General features: G+C 46.3%; 1 protein-coding gene across 1 annotated transcript in view; it reads right to left on the reverse strand.

Annotated features, from left to right (window-relative positions):
* Positions 1-26: 26 nt before the first annotated feature.
* LOC103226949 (solute carrier family 23 member 1-like) overlaps positions 27-27,234 on the reverse strand; it is a 53,214-nt gene continuing 26,006 nt past the window's right edge. The window contains exons 5-9 of the mRNA XM_073008680.1: positions 18,312-18,493; positions 11,696-12,092; positions 11,347-11,455; positions 11,132-11,250; positions 27-386 (exon numbers count right to left, since the gene is read on the reverse strand). Of these exons, the coding sequence (XP_072864781.1) occupies positions 27-386; positions 11,132-11,250; positions 11,347-11,455; positions 11,696-12,092; positions 18,312-18,493 (1,167 nt within the window). The remainder of the gene's footprint in view (positions 387-11,131; positions 11,251-11,346; positions 11,456-11,695; positions 12,093-18,311; positions 18,494-27,234) is intronic.

Genomic DNA, 27,234 nt, shown 5'->3' on the forward strand with positions numbered 1-27,234 from the left:
GCTGGCCTGCTGCTATTGTGCTCCTATTAGGGAGGTACAAAGTACAGCTGGGGCCCAGGCCACGGGCCTTTCAAGGAGGACAGGCAGGATCTGTCCTTGGAGGTGACATAACCCCAGATACTTTCAGCATGTCCTGGGCACAGGGCATTGCCCTGATGTGTTCTAGAGTGTTCCAGAGCCCATCTGCTCATCCTGCACACTCTGAGAGCCAGGGGAAGTGCTGACCTCAACCCTGTGCTACAGGACAGCTGGGTGGAACCAGATTCATCTGCTGCTCCTGGTAATAAAGTCAGCTGAACAGGAGCTACAGTGAGGTCCCGGGGTTCTGAGGGCTTTCTGGTGAGGCTTCTGGGCAAAGGGTACATACATTTCCCTGGGCTTGGACACTGGGGGTGAGGGTGAATTTTATGTGTCAATCTGGCTAGTCTGTGGTACCCAGGAATTTGGTCAAACATTATTTTAGATGTTTCTGTGAAGGTATTGTTAATGAAATTAACATGTAAGTCAGGAGTCTTCCAGTAAAGCAGATGATCCTCAGAATGCTTCCTATTGGTTGAAGGCCCGAATCAAAAGAGACTGACCTCCCGGGAGAAAGAGGGAATCCTGCCAGCAGTCCGACTTTGGACTTGAACTGCGGCTCTTCCCAGCCTGCTGGCCCGCCTTGCAGATTTTAGACTTGCACCTCCACAACTGCATGGGTCCCTTCCTTAATATAACTTTTCACCTCTCTCTTTCTCTGTATCTACATACATACACATCTTTTCGTTCTATTTCTCTGGAGAACCCAGACTAATTCAGGGTGTGCCGGGAGAATGGGCTTGCATAGCTCTTTACAGTTTTCAAGGCATCATAACAGCCCCTCCCCTCCATTGAAGCCCTCCCAAAGGCTTGGACTGTGTTATCTCCTAGCGAGAGCCTGAAAAGCAGGCTAAGTCTTAGGACCCAGACCCAGTCCTGTGTAATTCCAGAGCGGTCCGGAGATGCATGAGCCCACACTCGAGGACTTCCCCCGGGGGTGTGCAGGGATAGGAGCTTCGCCCACCCTTTACAACTTACAAATCACTGCACTGAGTGGGCAGATGGAGGCTCTCCAGGAGTTGGGCAGGAAGGGCCTTTGTGCTCAGGGGCAGCCTGAACTCCTGCTGGAAAGAGAGGATTGCGGGAGCTCGGGCTGGCCACCCCCAGTGGCTCACCAAGCCAGCTGTGTGGGAAAGAAGAAATGCAGCTTTACAGAGGGGCCTGCACATAGTAGGTCCTCAAGCAATGTGTGCCAGTGCTAGCCAGCCCCTCCCTCTTTGTACCAAGCTCCACCCTGATCCTATTTAGTCCAAGGCTGCAACTTCATTCCTTGATTCGTACCTGCCAGTACCCCTAGTCAGAGAGGACCTCAGCGGGGTGTGGAGGTGTCTCTTCCCCCCATAACCTTGTGCTGGGTTGTGAGCCCAGCAGCCCTCTGCTTCTCTCCCGCAGCCTTGGGTATTGGCATAGCCTGGGATGGATTTGCTGCATAAAACTACCTTCACATGGTTCTTAATCTCCCTTCTTCCCTACCAAGGACTGTATCAGGAAGGTATCTTCCTACATCTATCAGTCAGTACTGCAGCAGTCAGGAAAAACCGTACCAATAGGATATAGAGACACTGAGGTTTATTTTAAGAAACTGGTTTATCTGTTTGTGGGGACTGTACGTCTGAAATCTGTAGGACTTCCAAGGAGGCTGGAAACTCAGGCTGGAGTTGGCACTGCAGTCTTGAAATAATTTCTCCTCCCAGAAACCTCAGCTGTTCTTACGACCTTCAGCTAATTGATGGTGAGTCCCAGTCACATCACCAAGGGCAGTCTTCTTAATTTAAAGTGAACTGGTTGTTGATGTTAACCACATCTATAAAATGCCTTCACAACACCCCCTAAAGAAGTGCCTGATTAGATAACTGGATACTATAGCTTGGCCAGCTTGACACATGAAACCAACATCACAGGTACCCCTTGGGGATTTTTATGTTGTTGTTATAACAGCTCCCTATGGAGGCTGGGCCTCTGTTATTACTGCCATTTGACAGATGAAGAAATAATGATTTAACTGAAGCCCCAAACCATTTAATAGAAGAATCTCAGATCGCCTCACCTCTAACTCTGTCTTTTTATCCCCAGTAAGTTAATGAATGCGGAGCAATTTTGTTGTTAAGCATAAGGTCACAAAAAGGCTCTGCCGCTAAAGAATTAGGATGTAGGAATGGAGTTCACTCTGTCGGCCACGTGCATCACCTCTAGGTGGTGGCTGGGACGGGGACCACGGAGGTCAAGTGGAGGCAGGAAGAAGCAAGATTGGCGGTGAAGGAGGGAAGCTGCGAGGCCCTGGCTCTAGGCACTGCATCGCCAGAACGGGGGATTCAGATTCTGACAGCGACCTTGGAATGTGCAGAAAAAGCTCCAACAGATAAATGCTTATTGAGCGCAGATGGTGTGGGCGGGTGGTGGCTGGGCTGAGCTGACATCTAGTTTGGGTAACTCAGTTCCACCTCATGGTAATTGAATCAAGCTAATTACCCCATGCCCATCTCGTCAATTACCCACCAGCTACTTCTCCAACCTTGCTTCTGAACAAAACAAGCTTTTGCGCTTTTATGGAAATGTCAGAAATCTGTCCCTTCTTGCATATGCTTCTCACAAAGCTGCCTTGTCCCTGAAGCTCTGAAACCACGTGTTCCGACAAAAAAAAAGGACAGCTGAGGGAAGACCGGGAGGCTGTTCCAGGAGAGGGCCTGGCACTCTTCTCCTGCTGTTCATCCTGCTTTGGCTGCCTGGGGACAGCATGATATGAAAAGAAAGTACAGGAAAGTCCACTTGGAAAACCGAGCCTGGCTGCCTGGCAGCTGTTTGGTGAGAACATAGGGAACATTCTGAAGTCCTGGAGCTGTCAACCGAAGGAAAAGGAACAAAGGGCAGAATCAGACAGGATTTGAAGGACTTTGGTGGGTAGAGAAGCAGCAGGAAGGAGGATGGGCCTGCTCTTGACTGGTGTGAGAGGCATCCAGGACTCCTGGAGCCGCTAAGCACAGGTCCTCAACTAGCACATTTATTACAGCATGTTAGATGGGCAGGACCCTGTTACTTTAAGCCTACCATGCTACACACTCACAAAAATCTGTTTTTAAGAAAAAAGTCTTTTTTTAAGATAGCAGAAATAACAGCAGGCATATATGCTGACATGCGTTACTGAAAGAAAGAGAAAACTTGATGCAAGATAGGAGAGTTGCCGCAGTGAAACCCTTGAGTAGGAATCGGGGAATGAGCTCTGGAGTACAACGGGGAGGAACCAGCCTCAGGGAGGAGCCAGGCAGCTCATTCACCCAACAGGAGGGCGAGCCAAGGGCAGGGGCACCAAAGCTGGGAGTGGAGACATGCAGGTGTTTGCACAGTTTCTCATCTGATTACTTCTTTACAGATTTCTCTGAAATAAGAAGCTGAGGCTGGGTATGGTGGCTCATGTCTGTAATCTTAGCACTTTGGGAAGCCAAGGCCGGACGATTGCTTGAGCCCAGCAGTTCAAGACCAGCCTGGGCAACATGATGAGACTCTGTCTCCACAAAGTATTTTAAAAGATTAGCTGAGTGTGGTGGCATGTGCCTGTAGCCCCAGCTACATGGGAGGCTAAGGCAGGAGGATCCCTTGAGCCCAGAGGTCAAGGCTGCAGTGATCTGTAATCGCACTACTACACTCCAACCTGAGTGACAGTGAGGCTCAGTCTCAAAAAAAAAAATTTTTTTTAATTAAAAAAAAATAAAGACAGAGGTGGAAAGAGTTTTAGAAGAGCAGTGTGCTTGGGAAGGTTTCTTGCCTGCCAGGCAGCACTGAGGGCCACGTAAAGTTCAGGGTCTGAATCTACAACCACTCAGTTCAAGTGTGTGTTTTCCCCAGAGATGTTCAGTTGCACAGCAGGTGCAGAGTGAAGAATTATTTCTCCTCAGTGTAAAGGTTTTGCCAGGAGAGTGTAAAGAAGAGAGCAGAACAAGGACATTACAAGTGCGAGAAGGTGGTTATTATGACTGACTGTGGCATTGAGGCTGCTCAAGGAGGGAAGAGGGGACCAGAGGAAGGTAGAAGGATGGTAGATTTAGATCCTGGCTGATTAAAGAGTTATTGGACTTGGGGGACTAGAAGTACTGAGCTGGAAAAATAGGAGATGGTGGTCAGACAACTGCTTGAAACTGAGGATTGCAGGCACAGCTGCTGGGAACCCCAAAGGTTGGTCTGAGATGTGGCCACAGAATGAATAACTGAGATGAGCAAAGTCACATGGGATTCTTTCAGTGCCACTTCACCAGCCAGAAAATTCTGTGACCAGTGGTGCCTCTGACCAAGTTTTGCTGGCAACTGCTGGGCTGGCTCTGCCTACTCAGCCCGGCAGGCTGTCCTCAGCTTGCACTACTGGCCTAGATCCTGTGCCCTCCATGAGTGAGCCAGGCACGGAGTAGTGGGAGGTGTGTGAGCAAGCACGGGGTCCAGCCACACCACAGAGCCAGGTGTGCCAACTGCTGTGGAGGGGTGGGCAGCTCCAGGTGCCACAACCATGTGAGGCTGTGGCTGGACCAGGCACGCCTCAACTGGCTTCCACCCTGGGCACCCAGTGAGAGGAACACCATGGTGCCTGAAAACTCAAAGACGCTAGCAACGGTGGAGCCCCAAGAGGGTGTTATAGCATGTCACAGCTCTGGCTTGGGGACCCCCAAGGTATGGGCCCCCAAAGGGTCACAGCTCTTCTCTTGTAGTCTGGCAGATGAGAGCATGTCACTGCCCACAGCTCGGCAGGCCGGCCAGGAACGTGTTTCAGCTTGTTCATGTTACAGCTCACTCAGTCCCAGTGCCCCACTCCAGCCCATGGCTCCTGAGCTGCCGGCCTGACCGCACCACCACTTCCTGTCATGTGGGACAGCCGTCCAGTACCAGTGGAGGGTGGGATGGATATAGTGCTACAGCTCCTTTCACACCAGTCCTTTGGTGGGCTCTGGGTTCTTGTTCCGTGTACAAGAAAAATAAGTTTAGTGGACAACCAGAGAGTGAGCAAGGCAGAGAAGAGTTTTATTGAGTGACAGCACAGCTCTTGCAGGAGAGAGGACCAAAAGTGGTAGCCCCTACCTAAAAGCAGGTAGTCCCAGTGCACGGCTGAATATGGGCTCAGAATGGGGGAATGTATGCTGACTGGTGTATGGACGGGCCTGGAAAAAGCACCATTTGATTGACTAAAAGGTAAGGAGGGGCTAGGCATGGTGGCTCATGCCTGTAATCCCAGCACTTTGGGAGTCCGAGGCAGGCGGATCACCTGAGGTCAGGAGTTTGAGACCAACCTGGTCAACATAGTGAAACCCTGTCTCTACTAAAAATACAAAAATTAGTCGGGCATGGTGGCATGCACCTGTAGTCCCAGCTACTTGGGAGGCTGAGGGGAGAATCGCTTGAATCCAGGAGGTGGAGTTTGCAGTGAGCCAAGATCATACCACTGCGCTCCATCCTGGACGACAGAGCAAGACTCTGTCCCAAAAAAAAAAGTAACAAGGAAGTTCTCACTCCAGGTTGCGGATTCTACCTGGAACTGGCAGCCCAGTTTTCAGGCTTAAACAAGGAAGTTCTCACTCTGGCTCATAGACTCTACCTGGAACTGGAGGCCCAGTTTTCGGGCTTTAAGCTGTCTTTGGTTTGAAGGTCGGGCTTCCCCAGGGACCTGCCCCTGTCTGTCTAGGAATTTGCCTCCTGCCGCTATCAAAAGGGCCAGATCATGGAGCTCAAGGAACTAGAGGCCAAGGTGTGGGAAGGATGAGCTCTGTGGAGATGAAGCCCCCAATTATGAAGACAGTAATTTTGGAGACAGGAACTGTGACCAACACACTAACATCCTCAGAGAAGGAGGGTGGTCTGTAGATGCCAACAACAAAAAGGTGCATAGGTAGAAAATCCAATGGTGTGAGGTTCAAAGGAAAAGCACAGTAGAGATGTCCTGTAGGATCTGGAATTAAAGTTCTTCCCCATTCCTCACTATCCTGAAGTAAAGTACTAGTTTTGTTAGTCAGCTTCCAGTAGAGTTTTGCAAAGGTTACATTTCACATAAGTATGTTATCTAACTATATAACAAAAAGAAAAAATGTGTAGAGGAATGGCTTATCACAGATTACATAAAAATAATTGTCAATTTTTCCATGGGATAAGACTGCAAAATGTCTCCTAGGAACAAATTGGATACATTATATAATCAACATAAAATATATTAGGGAAGAAAAACTGCTTCAAAAGAGCAGAATTTGTTCAGAAACTTCACTAGCAAGCAGTGAAAAAAAAAAAAAAAACATGACTTTTCATCAACTAAGGGTATACATAAGGAAGATAGCTTCCATAAAAGCAAGAATACTGTGGACTCTGGGCAGTGTGTTTAAAAGTGTGAAGTTAGAATTAAAAATACAATTTTTTTTGAAGGCTGGGCACGGTGGTTCATGCCTGTAATCCCAACACTTTAGGAGGGGAAGGAGGGCAGCTTGAACCCAGGAGTTCGAGACCAGCCTGGGCAACACAGCAAGACCCTATCTCTCTATTAAAAAAAAAATAAATGAATAAAAGTGTGAAAGTGACCATGTAACCAGGCTTCGATCTCTGTGCCCATCAATTTCCCAAAGTGCAGAAAATCTTCAGCCTTGTTTTCTTAAGGAAGAGCTGCCATACTATAAAGGAAATGCTATGATCTGAATATTTGTGTCCACCCAAAATTTGTATGTTAAAATCCTAACTGTGAGGGTATTAGGAGGTGGGGGTCTTTGAGAGGTGATTAGGTCATGGGCAGAGTCCACGTGAATGGAATTACTGGCCTTACAACCAAGGCCCCAGAGAGATCCCCCTCTCCCTCACCTTGTGAGGTTACAGTGAGAAGGTGCTCATCTGTGAGGACGCAGACTCTCACCAGATCTCTCAGTGCCTTCCTTGATCTTGGACTTCACAGCCTCAGAACCACAAGAAATACATTTCTGTTGTTTATAAGCCACTCGGTTTTTACTGTATTTTGTTATAGCAGCCCAAACAGACTAAGGCTGTAACCAATACAGTAGTTCCCCCCTTATCCTTGGGAACTACATTCCAAGACCCCTAGCAGATGCCGGAGATCAAGGATAGTACCAAACCCCTATATGGACTCTGTTTTTTCCTGTACATACATACCTATGACAAAGTTTATGAATTAGGCATCCCTAATAACAAAATGCCTAATAATAAAATGCAACAATTATAACAATATCATAATATTTTCAAGTAAGGGTTACCTGAGGACAAGCACTGCAATGCCTCAATAGTCAATCTGATCACCAAGACAGCTACTAAGGGGGGCGGGTATCCTCCACAACGTAGAGAAGCTAGACCAAGGAATGATTCAAGTCTTGGGTGGGAAAGAGCAGGGTAGTGAGAGATTTCATCAGGCTACTCAATTTAAAACTTACGTATTATTTATTTCTGACATTTTCTGTTTAATATTTTTGGATCTCAGTTGACTGCAGGTAACTTAAACCAGGGAATGAGAAACCAAGGATAAGGGGAGGCTACTGTATAGGATTTTTTTTTTTTTTTTTTTTTTTTTTGAGCAAGGTCTTGCTCTGTCACCCAGGCTGGAGTGCAGTGCAGGTGCTCACTGCAGCCTGGACCTCCCGGGCTCAAGCGATCCTCCCGCCTCAGTGTCCCGAATAGCTGGGAGTACAAGTACACACCACTATGCCCAGCCAATTTTTGTATTCTTTGTAGAGATGAGGTCTTGCGAGGTTGGCAAGACTGCTCTCCAACTCGTGAACTCAAGCAATTCTCCTGCCATGGCCTCCCAAAGTGCTGAGATTACAGGTGTGAGCCACAGCGCCTGGCCCTGTATAAGATTTTAAATTAAGGACTATAGTAGGCTGAATAATGGCCCCCAGAGATATTTATGTCCTAAACACCAAAACCTGTGAATGTTACCTTCTATGGCAAAAGTCCCTTCTATGGCAAAGGGACTTTTGCAGATATATTAATAACTACATTAAGGATCTTGAGATGGGGTGATTATCCTAAATTAACTGGGTGGGTTCTAAATGTAATCAAAGTGTCCTTATAAAAGGGAGGGACACAGGTCAAAGGAAACAGAAGATGGGACAAGGGAAGCAGAGGTGGGAGTATTGTGCTTTTAAGATGGGGAAGGGACCACAAGCCAAGGAATGCAGGCCCCTTCTAGACTCTAGACACTGGAAAAGGCTGGAAAATGGATTGTCCCCTGGAACCTCCAGGAGGAAGCAGCCCTGCCCACACCTTGGTGTTGTCCCTGTAAGACTCACTTTAGACCTCTGAGCTGCATTTCTTCCAGGAATGTATACATTTGTATTCTTTCAAGACACGCAGTTTGTGGTCATTTGTTTTAGCAGCCATAGAAAATGATGACAGGGACAGGAAAGATAAAGTCTTCAAGCCCGGCACTTACAAAACTTCTTTGCATAGGATACTCTGACCTACCATTGTTCTCCCTGGGATGTTTCTGGTAGAGCCAGTGGAAGGCTGTGATTTTCTTCTGCCTTTGCAGTGACAGTGGAAGGCTAGGAGGGCATCATCCTCAGCTACACCAGGAGAGGGATGAGGTCAGCAGGCAAGGAGAAGCAGCAAAGGGAGGTGGAGAGAGACAGGGAGGAGAGAAGCCTGGGTTCTCATCCTTTAGGCCCTGGTTCTTCTAGCTCTCCCAGTTTCCTTCCTTCCCCACTGCAAGAACCAATAAATCCCACCCACTTCCCATTTTTTTAGTTAAACTTTTCTCATTTGCAGCCAAAAGGACCCTGACTAATTACACAGAGATCTCATGTGTGGCTCAGCAGAGGATTTAGAGGCTGTGACCATCTCCTGATGGGGCAGAGCTGGGGGTGCCACAGACACAGCACTCTACAAGAGCCTGCCAGGTCACAGGGATGCCAGGCTTCAAGGATCTGCAAGATCCTCCCTTCCCTTTAGGATTCATCTGTGAGTCAGAAGCTTTTAAAGGTATTGTTGGCCTGGATCATGTTTGGGGATATTATCTGTCATGCTCCTGCTTCCTTTTATTTACTTATCACTCAACTCCCAAGCACGTAGGCATGACTACTCCTGTAATATTCCAGGATCTAGGACTGGCTGGGCAAATTCACTCACTGGGCATCATTCAGGATTGTTCTTAGAAGTATTATTATCACTCTGGTCCATTGGATTCTAGAATTCAGCTGTATTACACTCCTTCCCCTACTTCACTTCCCCGCCCCCTTAAAGACTGAAATTCTGCATGCTCAGTGACACTCCTCCTTCCTCCTGGGTCCACTGTCTCCGGAGCGACAGTGACTAGAATTGTCCCAGGAGACAGGGAACGTCTGCCCTTCTCACTGAGGTGCCTGACAGTCAGTGGTGGGGACATCAGGGCATTGGTCCAATGCACCCCAGGACTGGTCTTCAGGGTTGGCCACTCTGAACCCATCACCCAACACAGAGGGTCGGAATAAACATCCCTGCATGTGTGTGCTTGAAACTGCACACACTGAAGTCATCTCCCTTTTCCCTGTCAATTCCTCCCCATTGGCTCCTGTTACCACCACACTGCAGAACTGAAGGGAATCTGGGGTCAGGTGGATCTCACTGCACGTTCCCAGTTCTGGCTCACAGTCTCAGGACGCCTCCCTTAAGAAATCTCACCGATTGACTTTCCCACCTGGAGAAATGCTTCCATAGCTATATCCCAAAGCCAGGTCATAAGCCCCTCCTCCCCACCTGGTGACCCCTCCCATTTCCAAGGTCACTCAGAGATTGAAAGAAACCTGTGACATGAAAGGCTGCTTGAAGGTTTTATTGAAGGAGCTCTGGGAGGGAAAGGAAGAAGTCTGAGACCATGGTGAGAGCATCTGTGCCCTTCACAGCCCTGCCTCCCCATACACACCCATCTCCATGGGGTCAGCACTCCTGATGTGTTCCCTCCCTGAGAACAGGGATGTGCAGCTTTTAGACCCACTTAGGGCCCCCACTGCTAACACACAAGAATACACACACTTGCCCCTCTCTGAGTACACAAACCCTTCCCGCCCATTCTGATGGGAGATGGAAAATCACCAAGCCTTGGAAAGTAGGTTACAGGGACTGACTCCCCCCACCCAGTGCCAAGCGGTGATGGGTGGCCAGTATGGAGGGCAGAGGAGCCCCTGCTAGAAGGGGCTCCTGGAACAATCACAGATGTTCCCCCTTCCCCCATCCCTACAGCAACGTGTCTCCCCATCTTCCTCCCTGAGGAGAGGGTTTGGCCAAGCAAGGAGAGAGTTCTTGGTGGGAGAGGAGGTGTTGAAGGAGGGCATGGCTATTTTTTCTTGCTAGTAGTACCCAGAGTCCATCAAAAATTAGTCAGTGAGCCCAGGAGGCTGAGGCTGCAGTGAGCTGTGGTCATATCACTGCACTCCAGCCTGGGTAACAGAGTGAGACCCTGTCTCAAAAAAAAAAAAAAAAAAGAAAAAGAAAAGAAAAGAAAAAGAAATCCAGATTAAGTCCCCTGGAGAAACAATGGAAGATTCTGGAGAAGCCCAAAGCAGCGGTGACCTCAACTTCCCAGCAGCCTGCAGTCTACTCTGGTAGACAAGTAGTCTGGGGTCTGAGCAGGCCAGGTCCAGTCCTGCCACACCTGGACTTAGGTCCTTGGCCCAGTACTCCCTTCCCTACCTTGAAGGGCTCTTCAGTCCCCACCCCACAACTCCTGAAAGGGAGTCTGAAGAGCAGTGGGAAGGTGGGGCTAGGGGACATGTGTGGACAGAGCAGGGGACAGCAGTGTGTGGTGACACCACAGAGGACTGCTGGCTATGTATTCAGCTTTCCTCCTGCTTGGGTAGACAACACTGGGCCACGGTTCCCTGTGCTGGATGAGGCTGGAGCGGCAGGGATACAGAGGAGGGGCAGGAGGAGTGGGGGTGCCCCTCACTGCTCCCAAACACCAGCCTGGTGGGGCGGGCCTAGAGAGGGAGGAGATGGAGAGGCCAGCAGGACCCTCTGCCTCTTTATAGAAGAAGAGAATCGGTCTCGTCGCCTTAGAGCCAGCGGCCCCATGTTTACCCCTGCCCTACCTCAGGCCTGCCCTACCCTGCCCTACCTCAGGGGCGAGGTGAGTTCTACCGGGGATGGTGTTGTCCAGAAGAAAACCCAGATATCCACCAACGAACATGCCCATGGTCAGCAGCACCTGAGCGACCTGGTGCAGCTGGAGAATCCCTGGAGTGGAGACAAAGCGACACATCCACGGGGACCAGCGGCCATGCTGGCTCTGCCCCTGGAGCAGAGACAGTCCAGAGGGCAGGGAACAGTCACCTGTCTGGAGCATCTCGGGGTTCTTGCTTACCCAGTTGGGAATAGTGAGCCCACAGTAGATGGAGAAGCCAAAGGCAAAGAGGCTCCGGGACGAGTTCATGTCCACATACTGCGGGAGACAGGACCCAGAGGCAGGCAGGGCGGTCAGCACCTTCACCACTGGTTTGCAGAGGTCTGGATGCTTCTGGCTGTTTCTTTGCTCCATTTAGGGGCCAACGTGGTTTCTGGGACCCAGGACTCCCTTCTCCTCCTCCTCTGCCCCAGCCCCATCCCATCCATCTCAATCCCACCGGCTCCTCTCAGGAGAGGCGCTGCTGCTGGCGTCCCAAGAGCACCTCGCTCGCCTCACCTGCAGATTGGAGATCCCCATAGTGGTGATGACCCCAAACACGACCAGGGACATGCCTCCGATCACGGGGGTGGGGATGGTGGCAAACGCAGCCCTGATCTTCCCAAACGCGCCCATCAGGAGCAGCACATGGCCCACGGTGACAATCACTGCCCGACTCCCCACCTGCAGCAACCAGGCACAGAGAGTGAGGAGCACCAGCCAGGCCAGGCGCCCCCGAGGCCTCTGCCCACTGCAGGAGCAGCACCACCTCACCCCACACCGCTCCCTCTGCTCCCAAATGGGGCTTGGGAAAGGATGAAGGTGTGAGCTGGGCACCCGGCCTGTGCCCTCACCTCGCCACTCTGCTGCTCTCACGTCTTCACGTCCTGGCTCTGATGCTTCTCCCCTAGGAAGCCTGGACAGCAAGGCGAGAGATCGCCCATCAAGGGAGAGTGGCCCAGTGCTTCAGAATGGAGGTTTGAAAGCAGATCCCAGTTCCGCCTCTAACTAGCTCTGTGACTTCGGGGCACGTTACCTAATCTCTCTGAGTGTCAGCCTCCATGTGAGCCACAGGGGATTAGTAACACCTACTTCACAAAGCTAAGTCACGTCCTGTAGGTGAAGTGCTTACAACAATAGTAAGCACTGAGTATAGCCGGCGCTCAATAAAGGGCAGAGGTTTTTTGTAAGGGACAGAGGTGTAAAGTTCTCTTGTATGATGCTACATCTCTGCGGGTGGCTCATGCTGTTGTCCACTCAGATCATGTGTTTCTATTTCCCCACCAGATCTACTCCCCAAAGATAGGAATCTTGCTCATTTTACCTCCTACAGCCACACCTTGACCACAACACTTCTGTGGCCATACAGCACCTGATATACATACACCTTTAATATATCCTAGAGGGCCAGGGCAGGAAGGAAACCTGGAGGGTGCCTTGTTCAAACCTCTCATTTTACAGAAGAGAAAATCAAAGCCCAAAGAGAGGGAACAAGGGGCCCAAGGCCACAGGGTAGTCACACTTGCCTAACACCAGGTCTCCTGAGTCCAGCCTGGTAATTAGGACCCTGAGTTTTTTTTTTTTTTTTGCTTTTCTTTTCCGGAGATAGAGTCTCAATCTGTCACCCAGGCTGGAGTGCAGTGGTGCCATCTTGGCTCACTGCAACCTCCACTTCCCAGGTTCAAGGGATACTCATGCCTCAGCCTTCTGAGTACCTGGGATTACAGTCACGTGCCACTATGCCCGGCTAATTTTTGTATTTTTAGTAGAGATGGGGCTTCACCATGTTGACCAGGCTGGTCTTGAACTCCTGGTCTCACGTGATCAGCCCACCTTACCCTCCCAAAGTGCTGCGATTACAGACATGAGCCACTGCACCCAGCCCCCCGGGTTTTGTAAACAGCATTATGAGTTCACCGACAGGGTGCTTGATTTACACCACATATATTCCATATCCACGTTGCCTGTGACTTTGTCAATGGAGCTACTATTATCTTCGGAAGAGACAGTTAGCAAACAGGCAGGCTAATAAAGAAGGAAGACAATTTCTGATAGCAATCGGTCTTCCACAATAAGTCACAGGGCAGAGGGTGTCTGGGACGGGAGGCTCTTTGGAGGGCAGTCAGAAAAGGTCTGCCCAGGAGGTGAGAGCTTGGCTGAGACCCAAAGGAAGAGAAGGAGTCATGGACATGAAGATTAGTTTTCAGAGAATTCTAGAGAGGAAACAGCAAACGCAGACGCTGTGGTAGGAGGAGCTTGGGTGGTTTGAGAGCAAAAGGAAAATCATTGTGCCTGGGGGTCAGTAACAGAGGGAGAGAGGGAGGAGATGGGATGTCCTGCAGGGCCTTGGGGGCCATGGAAAGGAGTCAGACTAAAATCCAAAGGTAAGACATAAGCAAAACATGGCATATTCCTACCGTGGAATATTATTCAGCCTAGAAAAAAGAAGGAAATTCTGGTACACATTACAGCATGGATGAACCTTGAAGACATTATGCTAAGTGAAATGAACCCATCACAAAAAGACAAATCCTTTATGGTTCTACTCATATGAGGTACCCAGAGTAGTCAAATTCACCAAAAGGAGAATGGTGGTTGCTAGAAGCCAGGGGAGGGAGAAACGGGAAGTTGTTGTTTAATGGGGACAGAGTTTTAATTTTTCAAGATGAAAAGAGTTTACAAGATGTATGGTGATGATGGTTGCATAACAATGTACATGTACTTAACACTTCCCAACCATACACTCAGACATGGTTAAGATGGTAAATTTTATGTGTATTAAAAATAAAAAATCCAAAGATGAGAGAAACCCTCAGTAGAGGGATTTTAAGCAAGGTAGTGACATAATGAGATTTACATTTCTAAAGCTCCGTCTGTAAAATGTTTCATTAGTATTATTTATTTGTTTATTTTGAGACGGAGTCCCACTCTGTTGCCCAGGCTGGAGTGCAGTGGCTCTAAAAAATTTAAGTCTTAAAAAAAAGACTCCTGACTTTGAGGCACTTGGTATCATTCTCCAAAGTTAGGGCTGTTTGTAAATGTCCTTGTTTGAATATTTTATCATGACTCTATTGTTAATGGATGATTTTTTTTTTTTTTTTTTTTTTTTTTTTTTTTTTTTTTTTAAGGCAAGGTCTCACTCTGTCATCCAGGCTGGAGTGCAGAGGCATGATCATGGCTCACTGCAGTCTCCACCTCCAGTGCTCAAGTGATCCTCCTGCCTAAGCCTCCTGAGTAGCTGGGACTACAGGCATGTGCCATCATGCCTGGCTAATTAAAAAAAAATTGTAGAGATAAGGTCCCATGCTGGTCTTGAACTGAGCTCAGCCTCAAGCAATCCTCCTGCCTCAGCCTCCCAAAGTGCTGGGATTACAGGTGTAAGCCACAGTGCCCGGCCACAGGAGATGATTTAGATAGTTCTTGAATCTGTTTCTCATTCATTTGTGTCTACTCCCAGCATTTAAAACAGTGGTCCCCAACCTTTTTGGAGGGAAGACAATTTTTCCACAGACCGGTTGGGGTGGGGGATGGTTTCAGGATGAAACTGTTCCACCTCAGATCATCAGACATTAGATTCTCATAAGGAACGCGCGACCTAGACCCCTTGCATGTGCGGTTCACAAAAGGGTTCAGGCTCCTATGAGAATCAAATGCTGCTGCTGATCCAACAGGAGGTGGAGCTCGGGCGGTCATGCTCACTTACCCACCGCTCACCTTCTGCTGTGCAGCCCAGTTTCTAACAGGCCACAGAGCAGTACTGCTCTGCAGCATAGGAGTTGGGGAGCCCTGCAAAGACATTCTAATACAGTTTCAATTTTGTAAGATGAAAAAGTTCTGGAGATCTGTTGTACAACAATGTGAACATACTTGACAGTACTGAGCTGTACATTTTAAAATGGTTATGATGGTAAATTTTATATGTCTTTTATGGCAATTAAATTAAAAAAAAAAAAAACTCTAAGCCCGGCAAGGTGACTCATGCTTGTAATCCCAGCACTTTGGGAGGCCAAGGCAGGCAGATTACCTGAGCTCAGGAGTTCAAGACCAGCCTGGCCAACATGGTGAAACCCCATCTCTACTGAAAATACAAAAATTACTCGGAGGCTGAGGCAGGAAAATTGCTTCAACCCGGGAGGCAGAGGTTGCAGTGAGCCGAGATAGCGCCGCTGCACTCCCGCCTGGGTGACAAAAGCGAGACTCCATCTCAAATTAAAAAAAAAAGAAAAAAAATTCTTACCACATCAAAAGAACATTTTGTTTTGTTTATAATCTTAACAATTAACTATGGGAACAATTTGTGAGGATCAACCACTGCCCTTTGGATCTGCTGATTGTCTCATAAAGATTGCAGTCACCCACCAATTCCACTTATGCAGTCCACTTATCATGGCCTCAGAACTGACTGTTGGGCAGGGAGCCGTGGTAACCCAGAGAAGTGGCAGGAGATCTCTGGCCTTGGGCCTCAAGTCCCCCGACTCACGACTCACGTGGAGAACCAAGCGGCCAGAGCTCATCGTTGCAAAGATGCAACACAAAGCAATACCTTAAAAGGCCACGAGGGGGAGGTGTGAGTCCATAAATAAAGTGGTCTTTGCACAGGTTAATCTAAGCCTTCAGGGTTAATCTAAGCCTTCTAATTGATTTGTAGCCTGCTGTGTCTATGTATTTTTCTTTCCTCTCTTTTAAGGGCCTTATTTTAGAGATAATACATCAAATAAATGTTTGTTCTGTATATTGAATATAGTTTTATGTTCTGCATGAAATGCACTCCCTTTAGCAGAAAAGATAATATTTGCTGCTTTATACTTATTTGTTCCTCTCCAGCTATGTTTTGGCGTGGTTCAGTGGTCCTCCTGTGGAAAAACGTTCCCCTCGCCTGTGCCAAAGGCTTTGAAATCTTGGACAAATATCAAAGAGTCCATGGTGTCAAGAATATAGAATCTGCTTTTTGGGTAGATGCTGGCTCAGCTATTTGCTCACAGATACCAACTACAGCTGTGTGCCAGAGCCATGCAGGAGGACAGAGGTGGGCAGATCTGATGCTAGAAAGACATGATGCCACCAGGCTGCACGTCAGAACCACTGATGGAGCTATAAGAAAATGCAAGGGAGGCACGGTGGTTCACGCCTGTAATCCCAGCACTTTGGGAGGCCGAGGTGGGTGGATCACCTGAGGCCAGGAGTTCAAGACCAGCCTGGACAACATGGTGAAACCCCATCTCTACTAAAAATACAAAAATTATCCAGGCTTGGTGGCAGATGCCTGTAATCCCAGCTACTCAGGAGGCTGAGGCAGGAGAATCACTTGAATCTGGGAGGTGGAGGTTGCAGTGAGCCAAGATCGTGCCACTGCACTCCAGTCTGGGTGACATCTCAAAAAAAAAAAAAAAAAAAAAAAAAAGAAGAAGAAGAAGAAAAGAAAAAAGAAAATGCAAGGTAGAGTGTGGGCAGCAGGGAGGGTCTCTATTGTTCCAAAGCTCACAAGACTTGCGCTGGGAACTGCAGAGGTCCACTGAGATATGTGGAAAACAATACAATTAGACACTATCATTTCTGTGTCACCTTAGAAAGTTTCATCCTGAAGAATTCCTGCTGATCTTATGGAGCTTTCCTGTGAAAAATGGAGAGCCATGAAGAGATTTTAAGCAGAGACTAATCTCATCAGAATTAGGTTCTAGAAAGATCTTTGGGCAGCCGTGTGGTAGAATGACGTGGGCAAGATCCTGGAAACAGAGAATGTAAGAGGTCATTGTGCATCCAAGTGAGATGATGAAGCCATGGGACTGGAAATGCAGAAAAGAGGAGAGGAAGGAAGTGGGGGTGTTGAGAAAATAGAACCCGCTGGTGAGGGTGTGGGAGAGCAAGAAGCTACAGATAACATGGGTGACTGGGTGGGCCCAGTAAGACAAGGATTGCAGGAGAACTCAGGATGGGGGCATGGGCTGAGCTTCACAGAGGCCACTGAGGGTGAGGTGCCTTTGGGACATCAGACAGGGCTGGTCAGGACACACGTGAATATTCAGGGTTGGAGTTCAGATGTGGGGCTGGGTCAGAGGTAATGAAACTCCCCCCTACACTTCAGAAAGCCACCAAAGAGCTCTGCTGGGGCCAGTATTGAATATCTGCCTGTGGAATCGCCACAGGCAAAGAAGGCCAGATGTGGAAGACAAAATCATAGCCCCTTACAGAGGCCCATGCCCTTCTCCCCAAACCTGTTGTTGGGGTGATCAGACCCAACACCAAGTCATGGGGGCAACAAAGTCTGGTGGAGTCAAAGGATTGAGAAAAGACAGTTTGAGAGAGACAAGTGGGACCAGGGGGCCATCGCGATTGTGGAAGCTGCAAAGGCCCTGAGCTCTAGAAGCCCATGCTATTTATTGGTAATCCAACAGAGAAACAGGTGGTGAGAATGTGGAGGTCGAAAGGGCACGTTGCATTAAGCACATGATTTACAGCTGTGATAGTTTAGCATTTGCTCTGCTACTTGGGATAATGGAAAGCAGGTTCTTTTAACTCAAGATATAGTTGATCCTGGGAGAGCAAGGAGCCAGGGAGTCTAGACACATTCCAGAGCCACGAGCCCTGGATTCTATCCAAGCCATGAGGGATTTTATGCCCTGGGCTTAGATTATGGTGCGTCAGGGTAGCCTTCCACCCTTTAGCACAGAGCCTGGTGTTCCAAAGGCCACAAGGGGTTTTAGACCCTGGACCCTAGACATGTTCCAAGACTCTTTTATATTATGTTAGACATGCAAGCCCTGCCTCAGCTTCTCCCAACACTCAGCTTTTCCCAACACTTGTGAATCTGTTTTCCTTTCTTTTCTTTTTCTTTTTTTTTTTCTTTTTCTTTTTTTTGTGACGGAGTTTTGTTCTTGTTGCCCAGGCTGGAGTGCAGTGGTGCAATCTTGGCTCACTGAAACCTCCGCCTCATTGTGAATACAAATAGGATAATAATAATGAGCAGTGATGATGAATTATAGGTAACAACTTTGATGCTTTTTAAGGTTTGACAACATTCATGAAAGTCTTTGTAAACCACAAGAGTTTACCAATATCCAGGACCTCCATTATTCTTTCTGGGTGATTCTCCACCAAAGAGAACGTACATGGCACTCCCTCCCCAGGGAGCACTTACATGGCAGAAACCCCCCAGTGGATCCTGGCATTATTGCCTGCAGAATCGAAGAGGGGCAGGGCCACCTGGGAGATAGTTGGAGCAATGGCCAAGGGACCGATGAAACCCATGAGAAAGCCAATGAGGCCCGAGAAGCCCACCAGCATCTGGACACAGGAAGTGACCATGACGGCACCCCGCAAATTAAGGGGAGAAGTGGTCAGGACTGTGGGCCTCAGCGCAGCCCAGGCCACCGTAACAGTCCGTGATGCTGCAGCCCCTCAGCGCGGCCCAGGCCACCGTAACAGTCTGGGATGCTGCAGCCCCTCAGCGCGGCCCAGGCCACCATAACAGTCCGGGATGCTGCAGCCCCTCAGTGCGGCCCAGGCCACCGTAACAGTCTGGGATGCTGCAGCCCCTCAGCGCGGCCCAGGTCAGCCTAATAGTCCGGGATGCTGCAGCCCATGGTGAAATATTGTGACCCCTAGGTGGTTCCTAGACAGTGCAGGGGCAAAGCTGGACCCCAAAAGAACTGAGAGGACAGCTCTGATTTCACTCCTCCCTCCAGTCTGTATTTCCAACTGTGTGTTGGACTTTTTCGCTTAACAAAGCTTTTCAGGAAATAGGCTTCAAAATTAATTCTTGATTGTAGTCACAATGATGATGATGTTGATGACTCCCAACACTAGCACACTTGGTCACGATTGAACATCTTGCTGCAGCATTTTTCTGTTTTCCTAGTTTCTATTGCAGAAGTAGGCAAACTTTATGTTTTTGGGTGTTTTGTTTTGTTTTGTTTGACGGAATCTCACTCTATCGCCTATGCTGAAGTACAGTGGCACGATCTCAGCTCACTGCAACCTCTGCCTCCCTGGGTTCAAGAGATTCTCCTGCCTCAGCCCCCTGAGTAGCTGGGATTACAGGTGCATGCCATCACGCCCGGCTAATTTTTTTGTATTTTTAGTACAAACAGGGTTTCACTATGTTGGTCAGAGTGGTCTTGAGCTCCCGGCCTCATGATCTGCCTGCCTCAGCCTCCCAAAGTGTTGGGATTATAGGCTTGAGCCACCATGCCCGACTATGCAAACTTTTTCTGTAAAGGACCAAAAAAGTGAATATTTTCGGCTTTATGCCCATACGGGCTCTGTCACTTTTCCAGACAAGATGTGAAGAAATGAGTGTAGCTGTGTTCCAATAAAACTTCGCTTATAGACACTGACATTTGAATTTCAGATAATTCTGATGTGTCATGAAATGTTCTTCTTTTGATTTTTTTAACCACTTAAAATGTAAAACCATGCTTAGTCGTGGGCTGTCTGCTCTAAAGGAGGTGATGGGCCAGATCTGGCTCCTGGGCTGCAATTTGCCAACTTCTCTGTGGATTAAGTTTGCTTTATTTCCCCTTTTTATTTTACTTGTTTGGATGTTTGATTTGTTATTTTATTCTTTTAGAAGTTGCTCACAACTTTTTAATGTGAATTCTTCACTTAACAATGTCCACGGGTAAATAAAATGTCAGTCTCCCATCAAATAGTACAATGACCTTAGAAAACTTGAACTTCTACCACCATTCTGCTGTTGTTGTCAAATATTTGTTTTGTTTCTACTGACATTGTTCATCATTGTTTTTATTCCGTTTTCCTACAATTAGTGCTTATTTAGATTTACCTAGTACTGTGAAGTAAATGTTTATGTTCCCTCAGAATTCATATGATGGTGTTTGAAGATGGAGGCTTTGGGAAGAAACTAGGTTTAAATGAGGTCGTAAGGTGATATGGTTTGACTGTGCCCCCACCCAAATCTCATCTTGAATTTTAGCTCCTATAATTCTCACATGTTGTGGGAGGGACTCGGTGGGAGAACTGAATCATGGGGTAGTTTCCCCCATACTGTTCTCATGGTAGTAAAAAAGTCAAAAGATCTGATGATTTTATAAGCAGTTTCCCTTTTCACTTAGCTCTCATTCTGTCTTGTCTGCCGCCATGTAAGATGTGCCTTTCGCCTTCTGCCATGATTCTGAGGCTTCCCCAGCCACCTGGAACTGTGTGAGTCCATTAAACTTCTTTTTCTTTATAAATTACCCAGTCTTGTGTATGTCTTTATTGGCAGCATGAAAACAGACTAATACATAAGGGAAAAGCCCCTTTGATGGGCTTAGTACCCTTATAAAGAGAAGAGATTTTTCTGTCTCTCCTCTCCTCTCTCTCTCTGCATGCACCAAAGAAAGTCTTTGTGAGAACACAGCTAGAAGGTGGCCATCTGCAAGCCAGGAAAGGAGCACCCCTTAGAAGCTGACCATGCTGGCAACCAGATCTCAGACTTCCAGCCTCCAGTACTGTGAAAAAATAAATTTCAGTTGTTCAAACCACCCAGTCTGTGGTTGGTTTTTGTTTTTGTTTTGAAAAGGCAAGGTCTCACTATGTTGCCCAGGCTGGTCTCGAACTCCTGGACTCAAGCAATCTTCCGGTCTTAGCCTACGAAGTAGCTGCGACTATAGACATATACAGGCACTGCACTCAGCTATAGTGTTTTGTTGTGGCACCCCAAGCTGACTAATCCACCTATGTTTTCTACCCGTATGCTCCTCTGCTCACTTATAGCTTCTTTTCCACCACTCTTTCATTCAAGATTCCATTTCCTTTTTCCTGAAGTTTAGCTTTTAGTAATTATTTCAATAAGGGTCTGTGACTGATAAACTCTTAGTCTTTGTTTACCTGAAAATGTCTTTATTTTGCTATCAGTGTTGCCTGATGTGGGATTCTACAGTGGGATAGAATTCTAGGAAGATAATATTTTCTCTTAGCATTTTGAAAATATTCCATTGTCTTCCAGCCTTTACCGTTGGTAGTGAGAAGGCTGCTAAATGTCCAACTGCTATTCTTTTGTAGGTATTTTTTTCTTTCTTACTACTTTTAAAATTTTTCTCTTTGTATTTGTGTTGCAGTTTCATTATGATATATCTAATTGTAGATTTAATTGTTTATTACACTTGAGACTACATGTGCTTTTTAAATCTGAATATTCATATTTTTCATCTGTTCTAAAATATTATTAGCCATTATATCTCTTCTAATACTATCACTTTTCCATTTTCTCATTATCACCTTCAGGAATTCCTACTAGAAACAAGCTGGACTTCTCAGTCTAGCTTCACATTTCTTAACTTCTGTTTCATATTTCCCATCCTCTATTTCACATTTCCCATCTTTTTATCTCTCAGGGCTGCATTCTGGATTATTTCCTTAGATAATCTTTCAGTTCATGAATATATCTTTAGCTGTGTCTAAATGCTGTTTAAATCATTAAATGCATTTTTAAATTGCAATGACTTTATTTGATTTTATTACTAAACTTCTGTTTGGTTCTCTGTTCAAATTTCCTTGTTCTTGTTTCATTTTATCTTCTAGATTATGGTTTCTATTGCTTCTTGACTCTAATTATTTTAAACATATTGATTTAATATCATCTTTTAAATTGTTCTATTAGCTCTTGATTCTGCTGATTCTCTCTCATAATACATTATTACCTTGTGTGAAATGACAAAATTTATGTCTGTGAACTCATCTTCAGGGGAATTGTTTTTTCCCCTGTGTCTTATGTGTTTTAGAATGTCAAAATATCCCTAAAGAATAATTGTACATTTTCTTCTGTGAGAACCACAGGTATTTTATTGACAGGACCAGTTTTAGCTTTAATTTCTGAGCTGGCACATCTTTCCACCACACCCATATGTGTTCACACATTGTAGAGTTGGAGTCCTTATTTTTCATGCAACTCCATATTCTAACACTTCCCACAGATCTCTAGGAAGAATAAAACTTTCCTTGTTTATTCCCTGGGCTGATGGGATTATTATTTCACCCATTCACTGAAGCAGGTGCTCTTCCAGATCCCAGTTGATCATTACAACCCAAGCTCCTAGCCTTTGGTCGTATATCTGGGTCTGATTCTTTACCCAACCATCATAAGCCCCATGATCCTGGCTATAATTCCCATCTTTGTTTCTAGAAAGTAACGTTTTCCCTTTGGTTTTGAACTTGATTCTGGATTTAATAACAGTTCATCCAGCATTTTCAGGTGTTGGTAATGTTTGTGGGTTCTATGTTAGCTCAAACTACCATGATACTGGAGGATGACGTTTAAATTGGTCTAAGGTGTTGAAAACTGAATTTGCCGTTTCTGCCCACGGTTTTCCACTTTTACTACAACCACCATTCCTGCAAAAGAGAATCATCATTCACTTTTCCCTCTCCACTACTTCTTGCATCCCAAATGAGTAATGATGTTCCTATTGGTTCCGTATTGCTGACACTTTCATCTGTGGCTAGCGTCGTGCTGTACAATTGGTCAGCTGACCGTCAGTGGTTTCAAGCCTTGAGATGTGTGTGGATCAGTATAACTTAGTGAAACATGGGAATCTGTCTTCCCTTCCAATAGGCTGACTCGGTGAATGAAACCAATCAATCATCAATTAATAAGATGAAGTTGAAATTAGCAAGAACTTTTTCGCATTTACAGCACTGGTGAAAAACATTGGCCCAGCAGAGGGAGCTAAAATACCACAGATAAGACCCTAGGTTTGTGGCTCACTGTGTTGAACACTTGGGGGCAGTGTGGGTGAAGATGGCTCCCTTCCACCTGGGCCCTATGTTTCAGAGCAACGACTGGCAAACTTTTTCCATAAAAGGCCAGATAGTAAATATTTTAGAATTTGTAGGCCACATATAGTTTCTGATGCACGATCTTTTTGTAAAACAACCTTTAAAAACATTCTTAGTTCATGGGCCATAAAAATAAAAAAACAAGTCACAGGCTGGATTTGGTCCAAGAGCCATATTTTGCAAATTCCTGCTTTAGAGGACTCTACATATCACAAGCACAAAAGTAAAGAGCAAATGTATTAAAGAAAATAAGAATGCCTTTGTCACTTGGAATCTAGTCCCCAGTGCTGGCAGGGCATGACCCAAATCCCTAAACATCCACTCTCACTACTGATACTGTTCAGGCCCCAGGAACATTCTTTTCCACAACTATTGTCCACTATCCTCAAAACACAAGGCAACTGCTTCTAAATGCACTGACATTTTTTGTTTTTGCATTTTTGGACAGTCTTGCTCTGTTGCCCAGGCTGGAGTGCAATGGCACAATCTCAGCTCGCTGAAAACTTCGCCTCTCGGGTTCAAGTGATTCTTGTATCTCAGCCTCCCGAGTAGCTGGGACTCCCAAGTAGCTATGTGCCACCACACCTGGCTAATTTTTGTATTTTAGTATAGATGGGTTTCATCATGTTGGCCAGGCTGATCTCAAACTCCTGACCTCTGGTGATCTGCCCACCTCAGCCTCCCAAAGTGCTGGGATTACAGGCATGAGCCAACACACCCGGCCATACTGAAGTTTTTTTAGTTGTTCCATTGCAGTGATAGAGGCAGACATTGCATTAAAACACAGGAAGGATTTGAGCAGCAGAAGGGCTTAGCTAGGAGTAAAGATGAATTCACTTGTCAGATCTTACTTCTTGGGAAGTAGGAAGGCAACAGATTCTTACATAAGGAATCGTAGTTCTCAGCGGGGCTGAGTGTAGGGAAACCCTGCCCTGGAATCTAGCAGAGCAGATGCTCAGTTTTAATTTGAATTTACCAAAGCCAAGTATAGGCTCCCCGGGGGATAGCAAAAAGCAACAAAAACAAGAAACCCCACAAACTCACAAGCCGCATGTGTGCTGTGATTCATTCTATTGATGATACGATATGAATAGACTTCACTGAAGAACTTCCTGATTTGGAAAAGGTAGTGCAGCACATACCACTCTGAGATTGGACAACTGACCTGGCAAAACTCCAGGTCCCACCAGCTTGACAAGTAAAGGCCTTAAGTATATCTTGGTCTGGAGCTACATGGAACAGTTCTTTAAAGCTTGAAATGCCTTGTTAACGCCAGGTCCACCCTGAGATAAAAAACAAGGACAGGCATTTGATGAGGTGATTGAGTCTGCTTACATCTGGGTGTACTTTTGGACTATATGTCAGAGTACAAGCACATGCAAAAAGGCTGTTGTTGAAAGTAGCCAAGAGTAACAGAAGGTTCTAGCTGAAATTCACAAGTTAGGGCTCAGATTAGTCTATTGCATTCTCACAGGCACAGTGCTCCTGAGCTACGGGAAGTGTTGGTGATGGAGTCTACGCTGAGTGAGGACTGACCCTGCAAAAGACAGGTGTCCAGCACTGCCATGGGGCTTTTGGTGCAGATGTAGCCCAAGGCAGCGACTCAACCACTCTCCCTTTGAAAGACCGTTACCAAGCAGTCCACCACTGGGCACTGTTTGGGATTAGACCACTAATGAATAAGCAAATAAGTCTGAGATCAGAGATGTCAGTTGTGTCTTGAGGGATGTTAGAAAGACATTCAAATGAGGACCAGCCTGATAAACAAAATGTATTGATTGCAGGGAAATAGTTATATTCAGGAAAAGAAAAGACAATTACCCAGGAAGGATACATAAGATCCACAAGCAAGTGATTTAGTCCCCATCTCCTAGGGCAGCCATAACCTCACAGTATAATCTAAACCCAGCAACAGAGGCTTGGGCCCCATTGTATAAATCTTTTAATTCAAAAGCACTAGTTGGCATCTTTCTGAAGGTGGAACTCAATTAACTGGGAAAGATTGGAACTAGAAGAATGCAACATTCTGTCCAGCCAACAGAAGACCCCTGATAGAAGTCCGGCAAGTCTAAGTCAGGCCAATGGACCAAGGTATATATGATGTGTTAACTGTGCACATGTAAATCCTACCAGCAATTATACCATATGTAATTACACAGATTCCTGGGCCACAGTCAATAAACTAACTGATCTGGCAAGTGGATCACAGAAAACGCTATTTATGTTTCTTCCCTTTCATGGGACAGGACTTCATGTTTAAATTTTAGAGACTGATTGTTCATGTTGATGCCCCCTAGTCTTAAAAAGAGGAGGGAAGTAGCCAGGTGCGGTGGCTCACGCCTGTAATCCCAGCAATTTGGGAGGCCGAGGCAGGCGGATCACGCAGTCAGGAGATCAAGACCATCCTGGCTAACAAGGTGAAACCCGGTCTCTACTAAAAAATACAAAAAATTAGGCAGGCGTGGTGGTGGGTGCCTATAGTCCCAGCTACTCGGGAGGCTGAGGCAGAAGAATGGCGTGAACCTGGGAGGCGGAGCTTGCAGTGAGCCGAGATCGGGCCACTGCACTCCAGCCAGGGCGACAGAACAAGACTCCGTCTCAAAAAACAAAAAAAAAGAGGAGGGAAGTATATCTTTGAAAGTAGTCACTAGAGTCCACGAGATGACACCTTGGACCACAAGCCATGCACACACATGCTCACAAACAACATAATCCCCACCTCCATCTGTTGCCACTTGTGTCACCCAGGATGGTCCAGACTGTTAACAGCAATGGGCTCCTGTGCCTTTGGTGGGGAAATACACTTTGAGGGTTTATGGCCCATCACAGAGCTGGCAGGCTGCCTATCCTGGACATATCACAGAGCAAGGGAAATTTAAAGACTTTTTAAAAACTGGTATTGACAATGTTTCTGGTTTGAGCTTTGCCCATTCTGCAACTAAAGATCTGACCCAGAGTACTATAAAAAGACTGGCAGCGCAGATCATCCACCAACATGATATCAACTTACACATCAACAGCTCAAGGATCACTTTTCACAGCATGAACAGGGCAAGAGTAGACCAAGAAATACAATATCAAATGACCTCTTCATATTTCACATCACTTCTACAAAGCAGCACAATTTTGAAAAAATTGGAATGTGTGCTTGAAGCAACAAAATGTTAGTGACAAAGGCACAGAGGCCTGGCTTTCCAGGGTAGGAGGAGCACGAGAGCAAGTCAACAGTGGACCATTGTCTAAGGCATAGGTTAAGAAATGGAGAGATAAGGAAACCTTTCCAGGACTAGGGATTTGATTGTGTTCCCTAAAGTAGGAATAATATAAATTAATTTAATTTCACTTGTTGGAACCCTGAAGGCATTTATCAGCCGTATTGAAAAATCTGGTATTTTCAAGAGGCACCCTACCCAGTGGAGAGGACCCAGTTACAATATACTTATTAAGTTATTTGAAAGTATCTTGGGAAGAACACATGAAGTAGGTTTAACAGTGTTAATTTTGCTGCTCACTATTTGAAGGATAACAGAGAAGGAATGCAATACTCCTCCTTTAATAGGAGCAAGGGAATGGACTTAGGGATCCCAATAGGGGAAAAAAGGAAAGAAGTAGCAGAAAGAACTGGAGTCACCAGAAATACTGCTGTACTTTTGCTACTTTTGCCCTTTATCTTTAAAATGATGCTACTTTTGCCCTTTATCTTTAAAATGATGCTACTTTCGCCTTTTATCTTTAAAATAAATTGCTAGTAAAATTATTTCTTAGCAATATTTTTAGATATGTCTTCAATCTTAGATGAGAGATGATGGCATCAGAGTTGATTCTACCAAACTGGAACACATTTAATGTTTTTGTCTTGATAAAACTGGGCCCAGAGTACACTTGGCTGAGCTGGATAGGCAAGGAGGAGGGACCGCTGTGAATGTAGCCAATTCCTAACGTGATGCTGGCACATTAGGACATGGTCTGTTGCTTGAACTTTTATCTTAGATGAAGATTTGCATGATACTCAATGAAATGAAAATCATGGAAGTGGTGATATCTGACAAAGTCTATATCAGGATATTTAACTCCGGTCACCAGTTAATGTGGTAAGCACAGGGAAAAAATGACCCAAGGAAGTCAAGCAGAACTACAAGTTGAGGAGGGACCATTATACTTAACTCTAAAGCATCCCAACAGCATCATAAAAAAGCTACAAATGTACCACCAGGATGGCTACAATAAAAAAGATAGAAAATGTTTGCGAGAATGTAAAGTAACTGGAGCTCACACACACTGCT

Source organism: Chlorocebus sabaeus, chromosome 21 (assembly GCF_047675955.1).
Source record: "Chlorocebus sabaeus isolate Y175 chromosome 21, mChlSab1.0.hap1, whole genome shotgun sequence".
NCBI lineage: Eukaryota > Metazoa > Chordata > Mammalia > Primates > Cercopithecidae > Chlorocebus > Chlorocebus sabaeus.